We start from the raw sequence: 18,425 nt of genomic DNA on the forward strand, positions 1-18,425 counted from the left end.
AATAAGTTGACTTGGCTTCCGGAGACAAGCCCAGTTGGTTGTTTTCAGACAATATCTAGGTTGTCTGAAACACATAACTTATTGTTTATTTATTATTCATTATCAATATTAGGCAGGCTTGATTGTTCAGTCTTACATGACTGAATTTACAGTGGCCCATTCTGTAAAGAGTAGTGTCAGCTCTTCCTGCCCTGACACAAATGACCACACCTGAACGAGTGTCCTTTAGACACTGCCAAGAATGTTTTAAACATGAGATCTGAACATGTGAGTGAGAGGTGTAGCTCAGTGCATAGAACACTCGCCTAGAATATGTAAGGCCTTGGGTTCAATCCCCCAGCGCTACTAAAACTAAACATGGGGGCATGTGCCGGTAGTCTCTGTGCACCCAGAAGGTAGAAAGATGAGACTCAGAAGTTCAAGATCACCCTCCCTTACATAGCTAGCTTAACACAAGCCTGGGGTACACAAATTCCTGTCTTGAAAAATACATGAAGGTGAAAATGCGGACAAAATGACGTGACTTTGCAGGAGCTCTCTCGTCAATGTCGCCTGCTGCTGCCAGTGGTGCCAATAGTGGTTATTTTTCCTTAAGAAATGTACTGAAGCCTGAGAAAAGCCACTGTTTACACAGGTCAACAGAGTCCTGGAAGCAGGCAGTCTAGCTCTGACCCATTCCCACTGTGATCCATTCCCAGAGAAGTGGCCCTGGGGCTTTACTTATCTGTAAAAATAGTTAATTGTGTTTTCAACTTTTCTATCTGCGGGCCACCTCTCCCCCAACTGTATTAAGCTTGATATTTCTCATACAAGGGTGACGGGCCACATTCAAAACTTTCAAATGACATGATCCTTTAAAACAAGGGATGGTTGCCCAAGGACTTAAGGGTTTCAGCGGGAGAGCTGAGGATCAGGAAGAAGACACCACCATTCCCACCTGCTTTTACATCTTGGCTGGACAGATAGTTGACTAATGAGTCTGGTGATGTTAATACTGATTGTCAGCTTGGTGGACCTAAAACCACCTGGGAGACAAGCTTCTGGGCATGGCTGATGACATTAGCCTCTGGGCATGCCTCTAAGGTTAGGTGTCTGGGTTAACTAAGGTGGGAAGCCGTGCTGTAACCGTGAGCGGCACCATTCCCTAGGCTGGAGCCTCACACTGCATAAGCAGTAGAAATCAAGATGAGGACCAGCATCTGCCTCTCTCTTCTGACTGTGGATGCAGCTTGCCAGCTGCACCAGGCTCTCTCACCACACCTTCCCCGCCATGATGTGTACCCTCAACACATGAGCCAAAACATAGCCTTTCTCCCTGAGAACTTCGGGATGTTTTTATCACAGCAGCAGGCATGGTGACTGAAGCAAGTCCTGTGACTTGAAATAGATTTCCCCCGAGGTGACACTGATATCAGTGGCAGATGAGAGTAGCTGAACTCAAGAGAGTCATCCAAAAAGGCAGCAATGGCATTGTATCTCTGTATGGATGCCCATGCTTTGATCCAAACTCTGCACATTTGTTACTGGAGACATTCAATTAAGAAATTATTTTGCAGAAAACTTAATTGTTCCTTAACAGCCCCCAAAATGTTGATCAACAGTTTTATTTATTTATAGTAGTTTCTAGAAACTAAATAAGATCTGGGCAAAGAGCATTTTCTTCTTATTGTTGTTGATGATGATGATAATGTTGTTGTTGTTGTTATTCCAGAAAAGAAAGCACAACATGTTTGGATATTTTGAGCATTTTAGCAAATGGGCGTCTGTCACTATCACTTTCCACCTCATCCTCAGAAACAGTGCTTTCACTGAGCCCAGAGCTCACTGGTTGGCTAGACTCGCAGCCAGTGTGCTCAGAAGGATCTGCCTGTCTCTGGCTACCCTGCACCCCCAGTGCTAGGGTTATAAGTGGGTGCAGTTGTACTGAGAACCCCAGATCAGGCCCTCATGCTTGCATGGTAGGCACCTTACCAACTGAAGCATCTACCCTACCCCTCTCCTCTTACTCACCACCCCCACGCACTGACTTTCTAGTAAACTATCTGTCCCCTCACTGTAACAAGTCAGTGGTTCTGCTCAGCTTAAGGTTTTTTGCTACAAACCAGAAAGCATCCTTCAAAGTCCGTGGGGCCCCGGAGGGTGTGTGCTGATCTGCTTCTTCGTATTTACTCTAAACTTGCCTAGCTCTAATTTAGGTCTAGATAATGCTAGATAACATAGGGCTATCACAGTAAGTAGGCAAACACGGACCCTGGTTTTTCACTGCACTTTTTATTGTGTGCTGTACTCTTAAAGCTGTAGGTGCTGCATTTCCACATTCTAGCAGAAAGAAAAAAAAAACATGGCCCACATTTCCATAATGAATGTCTTTGTAACGTGTGGAATAACAGTCTGTGATGAAGCAAATCCGCATGTCAGAGGCTCTGCCTGAGTATCAAATGAGTCTTTTTTCACTGAAGTCCACGCACACATGCGACTCAACAGCAGAGAGAATCCACAGTGCCCCCACTGGTGGTGGCTGGTGGCAAGAGCTGTCCTGTGACACTTCTGTATGATTGTCCTACAGGGTAATTAAACCCACAAGACCCATGTACACTCTTCAAAGAAATAATAAGGGGAAAAGTTGACATATTAAGGATGAATTCTTGTGGCCCAAGGAATTGATTCCCTCCGCCATTTCTCTGTTTCCCTCATTGAAACAGTTGTGAAATTGATATGAAGGAATCAGAGTTCGTCTAAATGACCTCCAAAGCTTTGAGAACTCTTTATCATCATTACTGTTGTTGTTGTTGTTGTTGTTTTTGTTTAATTATGCTTAAGTGTGAGTCTGCTTATAGGTATATGAACATGAGTGCAGGTGCCCATGGAGGCCAGAGGTGTTAGATTCCCTGGGGCTGGAGTTACAAGTGGTTATAAGATGCTGGACATGGGTGCTGGGGACTGAACTCAGGTCCTCTGGAAGAACAATTAGCGCCCTTAACTGTTGGGGCATCTCTCCAGCCCCATGATTTTAGAATTACTAAAACAATGAGGTCCTGCATATGACTGTCCTCACTCCATACCCCATTCTAGGATCAGAGAAAACCATTTAAGTCTTATCTCTATTTATCGGTCCAATCAGTTTGGATGGAGTAGCTTTTCTGTAGCAATGTTTGTCAGTTACGTTCCATCCTCACCCTGTGCCAGGAACTGGGCTAGTCTGGAATGTTCTGCCCTCTGTCCCAGCTCATTGTGGGAGTAACAAGCAAACAAAAAATAACAGACAAGCAAAGGCCCTGGGGCTAATTCCTTGCAGAACACAGGAGAAAAGTTCACTCAAGGACGGCAGCGAGAGAGGGGCTCCTGGAGACCCAAATGAAGAAGCATAGCCACAGGTCACTTTAATGGAATTTGTCTCACTCAAACTATCTTACTAAATTACATAATGGTAAATGCATGAAGTATAATTTCAATGTTGATCCCCGAAAATCCACTTGGAGGTCATTTGTGCTTTGGTTCAATGTCCAGACATTTTCAGAAATGCATATTTTGTAAGAACTTCACCTACATCATAACGTTTACTGAAAAGCCTAAATGACCATTTTCAGCCATGTGTGTCCAGAGATTTTGAAATCAGAGAACACAGTGCTTAGATGAAAAGGGTGGGGTTCCGCTTTTCCCTCACCATACTGCATGGTGTCTCTACTGCAAGCCACACTCTCAAGCCACATACAGTCATCTGCTAAAGGTACACAAGCAAGAAAAGACCCCTCGGCATCACACACTCAGTGTGCATGAACTAAGCTGGCCATTTCCCATCCTACCTCCTGCCCCCAGCCATTGTCAGCATCTGCTGTTGTACTGGGCCCCTCCTGGGTGTGACTCCTGGATGTCACAGTGTTGTCTTGGTCCTTTGTCCATTCACACTGACCTCCTCCGTAACCTTCCTGTGTCCTTCCTTCCCTCAAAGTCTTTTCCATGTCCCTGCCAGACTAAAGGAGTGTTTCAAAGCTGCTGTCAGCTCATGTCACCACTGCGTGTCATCATGGCTCCTGTTGTAGGGGACAAAAGCAGTGACATGTAGCAACCTGTAAGAAACACTCCCAGATACCTATCTCTCTCTCTCTCTCTCTCTCTCTCTCTCTCTCTCTCTCTCTCACACACACACACACACACACACACACACACACACACACACGTGAATAGGAGCTGCATGCACCACCACACTCACTAAGCCCAGAAGCCCAGCCTGCTGTCCCCGTATTCTGTGCCTTTCAGTGTGTGGCCACTCCCAACTGGAATGCCCTGAATACCTGCACTTTACGCATTTGTTCAAAGGTAACTGGCTCTCTCCCATCACTCTCCCAGTGTTCCTGGGTACCAACTCCTGGGCTAGCTGCAGGGCTTAGCAGCAGTTCCCTAACCCGAGGCAGGACTCTGGGGTGTGTCTCTCGTTCAGCTGTGGCCACTCTGAATCTCTCCTCCCCGGATGGGGAAGCACATGCTCTGCCTTACCTCCAGGGTCTAGCACGATGATTATCGTCAGCTAAATGAGAACATTATTTAGGTGTCATGCAAATAGGAACCAGCAACATCAGCTCCTGGCGCAGTTGAGATGCATTTCATTGTCTGGTGTCGAGAGAAGAGAGTGCCTTGTTTGGGTCAGCTAATCTAATAAGCGGAGGGAAGGAATGTTCTCATGAAATTATGCATCCACCTTCTGCTGCCATTTACTCATGGAGAGCCATCTAACTTGATTTTCTCTTTGGGTAAAAACATAAGATCCTTGCCGTCGTATTTCCAGTACACCCGTTCATTGTCCATCTGCCCTTCTTCGGGGGCCTTTGACTTCCAGCCACTTAGAAACTAGATGTACGTCTCGGAACACTCCGATCTAGCACCTGCTTGGTTTTGCTGAATGCGCTGGGGAGGGAGGGAGGGAGGAGACAAGGAAGAGTCCTAGGCGTGACGTGACAGGACTCTGTCCCCGTGCGTTCATTTAGCCCTTATTCCAGTCATACCCGCTTCTCCACCGTTTGACATGGCACCTGCCACATGTGCTTGGAAGATGTCACCTGACCTGCTTGGGAGGACTGATGGCTCCACAAGACATGACGGCACAAACTGTGGGGCTGGGATGAGGGCTCAGTGGTGAAGAGCATTGTTGTTCTCACAGAAGACCAGGGTTCAGTTCCAAGCACCCACATATTGCCTTCCAACCATCCATTGCTCCACTTCCAGGGGAGTTGACGGAATCATCCCACATCTCCAGGCAGCAGATGTGCATGTTGTACATAGACATGCATGGAGGAAAGCCACTCATAGACATAAAATCAAAACAAGTCACGTTGTGTAAAAGTACAAACTATGGTGTGACTTTACCCAGGTCATCTGAGCGTCCTTGTAATCTCTGTTGTGGTTGTTGTTGTTGTTGTTGTTGTTGTTGTTGTTGTTGTTTTGTCTTGTTTTCTTGACACTAAGAACAGTGTCTAGAGATAAAGCTGAGTTTGCTGATACAAGTCTGTACTCTCCAAAGCTGAACCAGGATCTGGAGCTCACACTTAGGCTAGACCTCTCTCAAGAGACAGAAGGCAAATAAATGAACAACATCACAGTACACACCCCTACAGCTAACTACGGTAGAGGTTAAATGAAATGCCACAAGCCAAGCAGGTGCCTGGCTCAAAGCAAGTGTTCCACCAATGGAGACTTCTACAGAAACCACAACCAATCAAAGTGCAGAGCTGCCGAGCCCAGTCCAGTGGGCGCATCTATAAAAACACCCCCAGACCTAAGGCTCAGGGAACTTTGCAGAAGATGGGGTGGAAAGACTGAAAGTTCTAGAAAGGCTGATCCAATGAGGATGATCCAAAGATCTATGAGGAACTTTGCCGTGAAATTGTGTCCCTTGGTAGTGTCAGAAGCTACACCCATGCGGTCTCTCCAACATGACTGATCAGAGCGAGCTGAAAAGGACAACACCACTGAACATGCCAAAGTGGAGGCGGGGAAAGGGAAAATAAAAATGTGGTCCCAACACTGTACAAAGAACCACAGGCGACTAAGGAAAGCTGGGGACAGGAGAAGTGGCCTTCCTTGGGGAATAGAACATGAAACCATTGTCCAGGGCCAAACAGTCATCCCTGAAATCATACATACAAATAACATTGCATGGAGTGAACAGGATATATATATATATGTATATATGCATAAACATATATTCATGCAATAACAATTAATGAAAAAAGAAACCATGAATTTGAAGGAAAGTGGGGGGGGGGACATATATAGAAGGGCTTGGTGGGAGGAAAGGGAAAAGAGAACTGTTATAATTAAATTATAATCTCAAAAAACAATTTTTAGAGGAAGTCCTCAGCAAAATTTTACTAGCTTGGGAAGAAGGCTGTGTGGGCAGGCTGCACTACTGGGAGCACACTGGTGAATGAACAGCCCCTGTGGCTTACATTCTCGAGAGCAAAGAGAGGCAACGCGTAAACAGATAAACTAAACCAAATCAGAACGCTATGCAGGAAACCAAAGGGCTCTGCAGTGGGTAACTCAGATTCCACATCAGAGGAGGGGCCGCCTGGCAAGACAGCATTTACACTAGGAGAAGACGGGTGAAAAGGAGTCAGGCACGTGACATACCATGCAAAGAACATCCCAGACACAGAATATGGCAAATGCAAAGCCCTTGTTGGAATGTTCTAGAACCACCCAGGGACTGGTTGTTGGCCAGAGAAGTGTGAACCAGAAGAGCAATTACTCAGGTTGGAATCAGAAGTGGCACAGTTGCCTGGGCTGCCCACCCCAAGGCCTGCTCAGAGACACATAAAGGGCAGAAGCAGGCAGTGGTATGTCAGAACTCTCTGGAGCCCCGGTGTGAACCCAACTGCGTTCTCTCTCACTCAAAAGTCATTTCAAAGGCAATTAAAATCTCTCTTCCTGCTCCCCTCTGCTCTGCTCGGGACATGCCAACAAGGCTGCCATGCTTCTGAGCATGGACCTGTCCGGAAGGCCTGTGCACTTTGGGGGTGGGTTTTTGAGACCCCACTGTTACTAGGTAAGTCCTCTCAATTTTTTTTTTCAGACTCTGGAGGTGAGTGAAACACTTACAGCTCAGGAGAAACTATGGGTGGTTATCAACTGCCCATGTTTTGTTTTTTGCTACACCCTCCTGAAACTCTCGTGGATAAGTACATCCTATCTCAGACCCACTGCAACATCCTAGCTGGCTTAAAATAGGCATGCATGTTTCTTGAATGTATTAAGACCCATGTGAAACAGGGATCTTGCCCTGAACAGGGGTACTGTTCTGAACTTGCCTGGAAAAGCACCAAGGCAATCTGAGTTTGAGAAGAAAGCCTCTCCTCTATTGCATACCCAGCATCTCCACCTCTCTGAATTGAGGTACTTACCAGGATGTCAGCTGCAAACTCAGATGGAACCAGCTCACGCCAAAAAGGGCCTTGTTGGAGAGAAAGATGCTACAGCATGCAAGTAGCTGGACCATCTCTCTTCTTCCCTTCATCACTGCCAGGTTAACAGGTGTGTGTGCTTCCAGCATCCTCTCCAAGCGGAGGCCAGACTGAGGGCAGCTCTGCAGCCACACCTTGAGCCGTGAGAACTCGAGGAAAAGCCTCTTCCCAGAAGTCCCAGCGCAAGAAGGCTATCTGCAAAGGAGATCAGTGATTGGATGGGCTTGGGTCACATGTTTGTCGCTTGACCTTAACAAGGAGAGCTGGTGGTACGTAGAGCGACCGCACCACCTCTTCCACTGCTCCTCCAGTGACTCAGAATTTGAAACCACTCTGGACTCTACTGCCCTGACAGATGAAATCAGATTCTGTTTAGGTCCTTTCTTGCCCTATACCAGCTGGCTTCCTGATTCCAGGTCTCCAGGTGGCCTGTCCTGGCCATCCTCAGCCTGGGAGTCCCGCCATCCCTACCCACTCTGATGAACTTCGCCCAACTCCTCGCTCTGTTATGGCGCAGTGGTGTCCACTTCCCTCTGCAATGCTTTCTTGATGCTCCACCTACGGCACATTGCTTCACCCAGGAACACAGCTCTTGCATTCTGAGACAGTCTCCTCTGTCATCTGAGGCTGTAGCGTCCTCAGGAGCAGAGATTGGTCTGATTACCTTTATGACCCAGCCAGTGGCCTTTCCACTGATTCTAATTTGTGGACCAATGTGACATGTGGGGATGGGTCAATGGTATCTAAGTGTGGGGTGGGGTAGGAGGGTATGGTGTATCATGTGGGGCTGGGAGGATGGTGGGGAATAGTGGGGTGTGGTGGGATATGGTGGGGGATGGTGTGTATCAGGAGTGTGAGGATGGTGGGATATGGTGGGGGATGGTGTGTATCAGGAGTGTGAGGATGGTGGGATATGGTGGGGGATGGTGTGTATCAGGAGTGTGAGGATGGTGGGATATGGTGGGGGATGGTGTGTATCAGGAGTGTGAGGATGGTGGGATATGGTGGGGGATGGTGTGTATCAGGAGTGTGAGGATGGTGGGATATGGTGGGGGATGGTGTGTATCAGGAGTGTGAGGATGGTGGGATATGGTGGGGGATGGTGTGTATCAGGAGTGTGAGGATGGTGGGATATGTGGAGGATGGTGTGTATCAGGAGTGTGAGGATGGTGGGATATGGTGGGGGATGGTGTGTATCAGGAGTGTGAGGATGGTGGGATATGGTGGGGGATGGTGTGTATCAGGAGTGTGAGGATGGTGGGATATGTGGAGGATGGTGTGTATCAGGAGTGTGAGGATGGTGGGATATGGTGGGGGATGGTGTGTATCAGGAGTGTGAGGATGGTGGGATATGGTGGGGGATGGTGTGTATCAGGAGTGTGAGGATGGTGGGATATGTGGAGGATGGTGTGTATCAGGAGTGTGAGGATGGTGGGATATGTGGGGGATGGTGTGTATCAGGAGTGTGAGGATGGTGGGATATGTGGGGGATGGTGTGTATCAGGAGTGTGAGGATGGTGGGATATGTGGAGGATGGTGTGTATCAGGAGTGTGAGGATGGTGGGATATGGTGGGGGATGGTGTGTATCAGGAGTGTGAGGATGGTGGGATATGTGGGGGATGGTGTGTATCAGGAGTGTGAGGATGGTGGGATATGTGGAGGATGGTGTGTATCAGGAGTGTGAGGATGGTGGGATATGGTGGGGGATGGTGTGTATCAGGAGTGTGAGGATGGTGGGATATGTGGGGGATGGTGTGTATCAGGAGTGTGAGGATGGTGGGATATGTGGAGGATGGTGTGTATCAGGAGTGTGAGGATGGTGGGATATGGTGGGGGATGGTGTGTATCAGGAGTGTGAGGATGGTGGGATATAGTGGGGGATGGTGTGTATCAGGAGTGTGAGGATGGTGGGATATGTGGAGGATGGTGTGTATCAGGAGTGTGAGGATGGTGGGATATAGTGGGGGATGGTGTGTATCAGGAGTGTGAGGATGGTGGGATATGTGGGGGATGGTGTGTATCAGGAGTGTGAGGATGGTGGGATATGTGGAGGATGGTGTGTATCAGGAGTGTGAGGATGGTGGGATATGGTGGGGGATGGTGTGTATCAGGAGTGTGAGGATGGTGGGATATAGTGGGGGATGGTGTGTATCAGGAGTGTGAGGATGGTGGGATATGGTGGGGGATGGTGTGTATCAGGAGTGTGAGGATGGTGGGATATGTGGAGGATGGTGTGTATCAGGAGTGTGAGGATGGTGGGATATAGTGGGGGATGGTGTGTATCAGGAGTGTGAGGATGGTGGGATATGTGGGGGATGGTGTGTATCAGGAGTGTGAGGATGGTGGGATATGTGGAGGATGGTGTGTATCAGGAGTGTGAGGATGGTGGGATATGGTGGGGGATGGTGTGTATCAGGAGTGTGAGGATGGTGGGATATGTGGAGGATGGTGTGTATCAGGAGTGTGAGGATGGTGGGATATGGTGGGGGATGGTGTGTATCAGGAGTGTGAGGATGGTGGGATATGGTGGGGGATGGTGTGTATCAGGAGTGTTAGGATGGTGGGATATGTGGGGGATGGTGTGTATCAGGAGTGTGAGGATGGTGGGATATGTGGGGGATGGTGTGTATCAGGAGTGTGAGGATGGTGGGATATGTGGGGGATGGTGTGTATCAGGAGTGTGAGGATGGTGGGATATGGTGGGGGATGGTGTGTATCAGGAGTGTGAGGATGGTGGGATATGTGGAGGATGGTGTGTATCAGGAGTGTGAGGATGGTGGGATATGGTGGGGGATGGTGTGTATCAGGAGTGTGAGGATGGTGGGATATGTGGGGGGATGGTCTATATCAGGAATATGAGGAGTGTGGAGAGGTGTCCATCCAGGTACATGGTGAGTCCCAAGCCATGTGCCTGAGAGGAATGGGATCAGGAGAGTGAAGGGAGACCCCACAGGTACCACATGGACAACTCTTCAAAAGGTGCTGCAGACTGCCTTCTACTTAGGCCCCCTCCAGATTCTCCCTGGAGACCTGAATAGCTGAAGCCCTTTGGGAGCCTCGGTGCTTTGTTTCCTCCCCACTCCTGAGATGCTCACAGCAGGCTCTCCATCTGCCACACTCATTTTTTACGTCATTTCTGTTTCCACAGGGGACTCATTGCCAAGGGCTTCACGGAGACCCACTATCTGCAGGATGGTACCGATGTCTCCTTCACTCGAAATTACACGGTAAGTCCTGAGTGTCCGGGCCGACAGAGCTCTGCATATGAAATCTGTGCTGACATTTTGTAGCTGGTTTCCTCTGAGCGAAACACATGTCCGGATTCTTAGTGTAGGCCCCAGGAACCCCTGGAGCAGGCAGGCTCACACCTCACATTCCAGCTCTCAGGGAACTGAGGCAGGAGGATCACTGAGGTTAAAGACTAATGTACGCTATAGAATGAATTCCAGGACAAGCTGAGCTGCTACAAAAGGAGACCCTTCCTCCAAACAAACAAACAAAAAATCAGCTTTTTTTAAATCAAGAGAGTTTTATTATTATTATTATTGTTGTTGTTGTTGTTATTGTTATTATTATTACACACACACATAGACACACACAAAATAAATTACATACAGCAAGGAGAACCACAAAACAATCAGGAATTATATAAATGTTACATTCATAATGTTTTGGCTATTTGTATTTGGCAACCTTGAAGAAAATATCTTTCCGGTCTTGGTGAGTATAAAATTCTGAATATAAATCAATATCTATCATATCTTATATCAACTTAAAACATCTATCTAGACCTAAAAACACCCTAAACAATTAAGATAACTGTAAAGCTAAACTATCTTGCCTTCAACCCCATCAGAGACTTGAAAAGGAATAAAACTAAATTAATTACCCAAGTAAACAAAAAGTTCAGGGTTACAGCTTCCAGAGTAGAAAAAAAAAATGACAGAGACAGTTTGCTGCCTCAAATGTCGCCCAAAACTCTCTATAATGTTGGAGCATCATCTTCAGCTTTCTGGCCAGTATATTTGACAGACATAATTGTGAGGCAGAACTACTGATGACTTGCTTACCCTGTCTTGGCAGAGTTTGGCCGTCAACTCTTTAGCCAGACATGGTGACATTGACTTTTAATCCCAGCACTTTGGGAGACAGAGGCACATGGATCTCTATGAGTTCAAGACCAACCTGGTCTATATATATCCAGGGCTACATAGTAAGCTGCCTACCTGTGACAGTGGGAGAGAAGGTGGGTAGAGGAAGAGGAGCAGAAGGCAAAGAAAGAAGAGGAGAAGATGAGGAAGAGGAAGAGGAGGACAATGGGTAGGTTGCTGTTACTTATCAGAAAAAGGTGGCATGGAAAGCAGTCCTGCCACAGCTGAGTTTTGCTCTGTTAAACTTTGCAACATTTTAAACACATGTGAAGGAAAACTGGCTAGGTTTAACCTACCTTAAAGGAATGCACAATATATCCTCTACTGAGTTAACACAATATGACATCTGTCACCTCCTGGTATTGTGTGTGTGTGTGTGTGTGTGTGTGTGTGTGTGTGTGTGTGTGTGTGTGTGTTGCCCAGGGGACAATTTGTGGTAACGGGTTCTATTCTCCATCATTTGGGACCCAGAAACAGAACTCACATCATCAGGCTTGCCAGGGAGCACCTTTACCCACCGAGCCATCTCTGGGGCTGTTTAAGCTTCCATGTGTCACTCTGACCCACATTCATTTGTGTGCCTCCTTGGCACACACTGTGCATCTGCGCGCACACACACAGCCCTGTGTGCAAATTCCAGGAGATTGCAAAAGCAGAGGACAAAGTCAGTGCCCTCTGAGAGAAGAAGAGGCTCTCTGGTATGAAGAACTTTGTGCACGTGTGTTTTTAAAAAGCAAGCCAGTGGAGCAGCCCTCGGCCTCTGTTGGGCCTCCAGCATTCTATTCACACCATCTTTTGGGAGTTGGCACTTAGGAGTGAAAACGTTCTTATCTGGGAACACCATGGTAGGATGGGCTGCCACAGCTGTCCCAGCCCCGAGAAGACTCAGAAATCCAAAACAAAATATACAAGATCTTGTGAAATTTTCAAGCTTAAAAATGAATCAGAAAAAAAAACAGTCCAAGGGGCATTATCTGGGTGTAGTGACATGGGACACAAGAGAAAGACAGCAAGTCTGAGGCCAACCTGGGCTATATAGTGAGTTACAGACTAGCCCAGGCTACAGTGAGACCCTCTCTAAAATTAACAAAGTAATATGTGGGAGCAGGGATATCCAGAGCTTTAGCTACTAAGTTTGGGCCATGGGGCCCCAAAAGGCTACACAGGACCCAGAGCTGCGAGGGGAAGAGAGAGAATAATAGAATTAAGAATGAGAGTAAGTATAAAGGCCAGGTGCCAGGGGCAGAAACTGGATTAACTGTTGCAATCAGAATCTCACGAGAGTTGGCTTCCCTGCATGGCTGCTGCTTGTGCAGAAGACAGCTCTCTCAGCCCTAAGCAAAAAAAGAATTGCCTGCCAGGTGTAAGGAATTGAAAGAAGATTTCACATAACACACACACACACACACACACACACACCACACATGCATGCACACACATGCACACATGCATGCACACACACACATGAATGGAAGGAGGGAAAAATAGACCCCTTACAGCCTTTCACATGGAATTCCTAGTCAGACATTGACCTCAGAGTTACTCCCAAACCACGGAAGTCTGCTTGAGCCGAGGCTAGAGTGTTCCCTAGGGAATTTTCTATAGCCCACTTGTATGTGATGATCATGCAAAGAGAAAAGAAGATAATAATAATAATAATAATAATAATAATAATAATAATAATAATAATAATGAGCCCCAACTCAAAAATTACAAGACAGACAGACAGTGAATAAAGAAACAGTGAAGGTGCACCCATGGGCAGAAAGACAATTAGCCCTTCCCAAAACAGAGGTAGAAGATGAGCCAGAGAGGAAAAATTTAAGAACAAAATAGATCTAATGGAAATTCCATGGAAGTCCAATATTCAACGTGGGAAAGAAGCAGTAACCAAACAGAATGTGACAGCAGTGTACCCAGATTGAAGGGAGATCTGAATCTTGACAAAAATCCACCAATCCCAGGGAAAAGGGCAGATAATACTCCAGGATGGTTTACAGAGAACCTGCATGATATCAAAGGAGGGGGCAGGGTGTCTTAAAACTGCCTGAGGCACTCAGTTTGTCCAAAATGAGGACAGCTGGACCTACAACAGATTTCTCATCAGCAGTGATGGAGTTAAAACCGCAGGGAGAGGGGCAGTAACTGGGCCCTCAATGCCATGCTAGGATGGCTTCACAAGGCTGAGCTGCAGAGCCCTGCTTACACAGCAGTGCCAGAACTTAACACTTCCAGAGCCTCAGAGAAGCTACCCAGGCAAGAGTGGCCTCCACAGAGCAGCAAGGCAAGAAGGAAGCTGAACACAAGGCACTGGCAAGCAAAACAATTGCACCAAATAAATCTATCTAAAATAGATTTAAATAGATAAATAAATAAATTTAAATAGATAAATAAATAAATAAATTTAAATAGATAAATAAATAGATAAAGGTGTGTGCCTGGCATGGTGGCACACACCTTTAATCCCAGCACTCAGGAGGCAGAGGCAGGAGGATTGCTGTGAGTTCAAGGCCAGCCTGGTCTACAAAGAGAGTCCAGGACAGCCAAGGCTACACAGAGAAAAACAAAACAAAAAAAAAAAAAAAAGGAAAAAGAAAAAGAAAAGAAAGAAAGATAGAAAGAAAAACAAAATAACAGCTATAACAGGAGTGACTATGTTTGGGTCAGAGAAATAGACTTGAAGAGTTTGTCTTGTACTAAAAATAATAGACAGGCTGATTAACTTTGAAACCAAAATATGAGACACATAACCACTTTCAGGATAAACATCTAAAGAACAGAAAAACAATGTATTCTTCCAACTAACAGGCTATCAAACCAGTACAGGGCAGGATAAAAGCAAAGGGTTGAAAAAGAAAGAGGATAAATATAAAACAGAAAGGAATAAAATAACACATGAGTCACATTGTATGCAAATAGGTTGAATACACTTGTCAAGACCCATGCCTCCATGTACAAAATGGAAAGAAATAAATTAAATCAAGAATAGGTAGATACATTTGAATAAAAATAAAGCTGCTGTAATTGTACTGACAAGCCAGTGAAGGAGAAAGAGGGACAGAGAGTAAGGAAAGGAGGGAGGGAGGGATGGAGGGAGGGAAGGAGGGGAGGGAGGGAGAGATGAGGGAGGAAGGGAGGCAGGAAGAGAGGGAGGGAGGGAAGGAGGGGGAGGGAGGAAGGATAGGAGGAAGGAAGGAAGGGAGGGAGGGGGAGAGGAAGGGAGGGAGGGAGAGAGAAAGGGAGGGAGGGAGGGAAGGACCTTACCAAGAGGTCATTATATAATGATAAAAGGGATTAGTCAAATAGGCGGTGAGTGAGTATATACCATTTGAGTCTTTCTGCTTCTGGGTTAACTCACTCATTATGATCATTTCTAGCTCAATCCATTTATCCACAAATTTCGAGAATTCCTTGTTTTTAATAGCTGAATAGTATTCCATAGTGTATATGTACCACAGTTTCTTTATCCATTCTTCTACTGATGGACACTTAGGCTGTTTCCATGTTCTGGCTATTATGAATAAGGCTGCTATGAACATGGTTGAGCAAATTTTCTTGTTGTGTGCTGGAGCATCTTCTGGGTATATTCCAAGGAGTGGAATAGCTGGGTCTTGAGGAAGCCCTATTCCGATTTTTTTTGAGATAGCACCAGATAGATTTCCAAAGTGGCTGTACTAGTTTGCATTCCCACCAGCAATGCCAATGGACAGAACATTTTCCACAGTAGAGTGGAGAGTGGGATATTACTTTCTCACATACTCTGGTGCCTCACCTTTGACCATGTCCCCTGGAGGGGGAGACCTGGTGGCACTCAGAGGAAGGAGAGCAGGTTACTAAGAAGAGACTTGATACCCTATGAGCATATACAGGGGGAGGTAATCCCCCTCAGGAACAGTCATAGGGGAGGGGAATAAGGGGAAAAGAGGAGGGAGGGAGGAATGGGAGGATACAAGGGATAGGATAACCATTGAGATGTAACAAGAATAAATTAATAAAGGAAAAAAAACAAACAAACAAATAGGCGGTGAGAGCCTGTAAATTAGCTCAGTTGAGTGAAGGTCTGTTTGGCCAAGCCTGATGACTTCATTTTGATCCAGAGAAGTGAAAAGGTAGGAGGAGAGAGAACTGATTCCTTCAGGTGACCTCTGGCCACTACACACATGCTGTGGTACATGTGTGTGTATATATATGACTTTTAAATCTATAGGTTTACCTACAGTTAATGCTTTAGCCCACTCCTAATTATAGCGTTTCTTAAAATTAGTGGTGAGAGATCTAAAACTTTTTTTTAACTTCTTAGTTTAATAATTTAAAAACAACCCCCAAAGCCAGGCATGATAGCATATGCCTGTAATCCCAGCACTTCGGGAGGCAGAGGCAGGTGAGTTTGAGGCCAGCCTAGTCTTCAAAGCAAGTCCGGGACAGCCAAGGCTACACAGAGAAACTCTGCCTTGAAAAGAAAAAACGCCAAAAACAAAACCAAACAAACAAATGAAAAAGCAACCCCCTAAACCAAGACAACCCTTAAACATCAGAATTTCTCCCAAAGAGAAATTTCTCAAGAAATAAAGTTGGCACAATTTAGTTCATCAAGAAAGAAACTGAAAATCTCCAAGAGCACCCACAGTCAGGGTGGGTGGGATTGCTGGGGTGGGTGGGGTGACTGGAAATGGGATTTGGAAAATGAGCAAAAACTAATGAAAAGGAATAGAACACACACACACATACACTATTTCGAAAGGGGACCCAAAATCTAGCCATTTGAAAAAAAGTAACCATATGAATGAGAGGAAACATTGAAGATACACCTCTTATACAAAGACTACTTTGATCACAACAACGCTATGAACAACACTGCCATTATCTTAAAAATGGATTCTTGGGACCTGGAGAGATGGCTCAGTGGTTAAGAGTGGCTGTTGCCCTTGCATAGGAGCAAAATTCTGTTCCCAACACCCGTATGATGCTGACAACCATCTGTGACTCCAGTTCCAGGGGCCTCTGCTACCACACCTGGCCTCTGCAGGCACTGCATGCATGATGTGCACAGACATACATGCAGGCACCACATACATTAACAACAACAACAAAAAGAATAAAATGCAAATTATTAACATAGGCCAAGAGAAAAGAAAAATTTAAATGTGATATGCAGAAATCAAACCAAGAATGGTACTTCTTTAATCTGGTCAGAGTGGCATGTGTCAGTAACCCCAGCGTTTAGGGGTAGCAGGAGGTAAGATTTCAAAGCCAGCCAAAGCCACATAGGATCCAGCCTGAAGTACATGAGACCCTGTCTCAAAACAACCAAAACAAAACTATGGTGGGTTTTTTTTTAATCCACCCACAAAAATGGAATCAAGCCCAAATAATTTTGACAAGTGAGTTCTGCCATACCTATAAGATATAAACAGTCCTGAGAATATTAGACAATTTGGACAAGAAGCACTACCATATAAAAAGGTCTTTGTGAGGTGGGTCTTATAGGCTACTGTTGCTTAGGAACACAGTTGTAAATAGCCTACATAAGTTATCTCTAAGTCCTTCCCAGCACATATTTTTCAACTTCCTTTTGCGGAATTCAAGGATATCTCAATATTTCTAATTCCAACAGTTTATTACATTAGCCGCTTCAGATTGAGAGCGCTGTAGTTACTTCTCTCGTGTACAGCTTTAATGGGTGGAACGTTTCTGACGCGACTCTCTGCTTCTACAGAACCTTCCATGGCCTCTCGTGGATAGCATTTTCAGGAAATTATTCTCCTGATCAGTATAGTGTCTCCATCCACAAGTCATTCGCCTTCCCAGTCACGCTTAGGGATGGAATAATGCCGAATGCATACACTCATCAGCGCATAAGCACTGTGGGTTCCTCTGTTAGTTTAACCAGAGGATTGGACTGAAGTATGCTGGCGCAGTTCATTTTCCAGTTTTACCTCTACAAATTAGGCTATAAAGAGTTGAGGCATTTAAAAATAAAACCACATATAAAATACTTTAAATGTATTTACTACACTAAAGTAAAATAAAATATATTTACTACAAAAAATATTTAATTCAATAAAGTATGTACAAATTACTACTTAACATTCACTTTAGGAGGCTGGCTCAGTAAGGGAGGGATATTTGATATATCTTCACAAATGGGTGGAAATGGTATGAATTCTTTAATAGGAAGGATTAAAAGTTTGGGAGTCAGAGGAGAGATGCTCATGTGGTCCAGGTCTGTACCATCCAAAGGGACTCAGGGACAAAGTGAGAAATACTTGTAGATGGAAAACAAGGTGTGCTCAGGGTAGGGGATTGCAGTTGGTGCAGGTTTTCCTGGTAGAAACTGGCATGCAATGGCACAAGGGACAGATAATGAGGAGCAAATGGATACTTGGTGAGGGGCATTTTGGGCTTTTCTCTCCATATGATCACATGTGGGCAATAGGGTTCTCCATGGTACCACTAGGTACTGTGAGGCAGAGAGAGCAACAAGCCCTAAGTTTGTCTGTGTTGGATCTGAATGGGGCAGCAGGCAAAGGAGTCAGTGGACAGTTGGATATATGTGTAGACAACAGGAAAAAGATTAGAGGTAGATCGTGAGGGTCAGCCTCATATAGAAGCACAGTGCCTAAGTTTACACTGGGCTGGCCAACTCTATCTTCTATATGTCTCTCTTATCTGGAATATGTTTCAGACATCCCTCCTTGCTATTTCCATTATATAAACTGTTATTCCAACAAGAAAGCATAATGGAAAAGCCTAGAAAGGCTGATCCTTCAACTTCACAATGATGAAGGATGCTCTTCTAATGTGCATTGATCTAGA

General features: G+C 45.6%; 1 protein-coding gene across 2 annotated transcripts in view; it reads left to right on the forward strand.

Moving 5' to 3' along the window:
• The window catches only part of ADAM12 (ADAM metallopeptidase domain 12), a 320,214-nt gene that overhangs the window by 192,286 nt on the left and 109,503 nt on the right, over window positions 1-18,425 (forward strand). For both annotated transcript variants that reach the window (XM_084751157.1, XM_084751158.1), the window contains exon 4: window positions 10,607-10,685. In XM_084751157.1, the coding sequence (XP_084607283.1) occupies window positions 10,607-10,685 (79 nt within the window). The remainder of the gene's footprint in view (window positions 1-10,606; window positions 10,686-18,425) is intronic.

Source organism: Acomys minous, assembly GCF_964271855.1.
Source record: "Acomys minous genome assembly, chromosome: 2".
NCBI lineage: Eukaryota > Metazoa > Chordata > Mammalia > Rodentia > Muridae > Acomys > Acomys minous.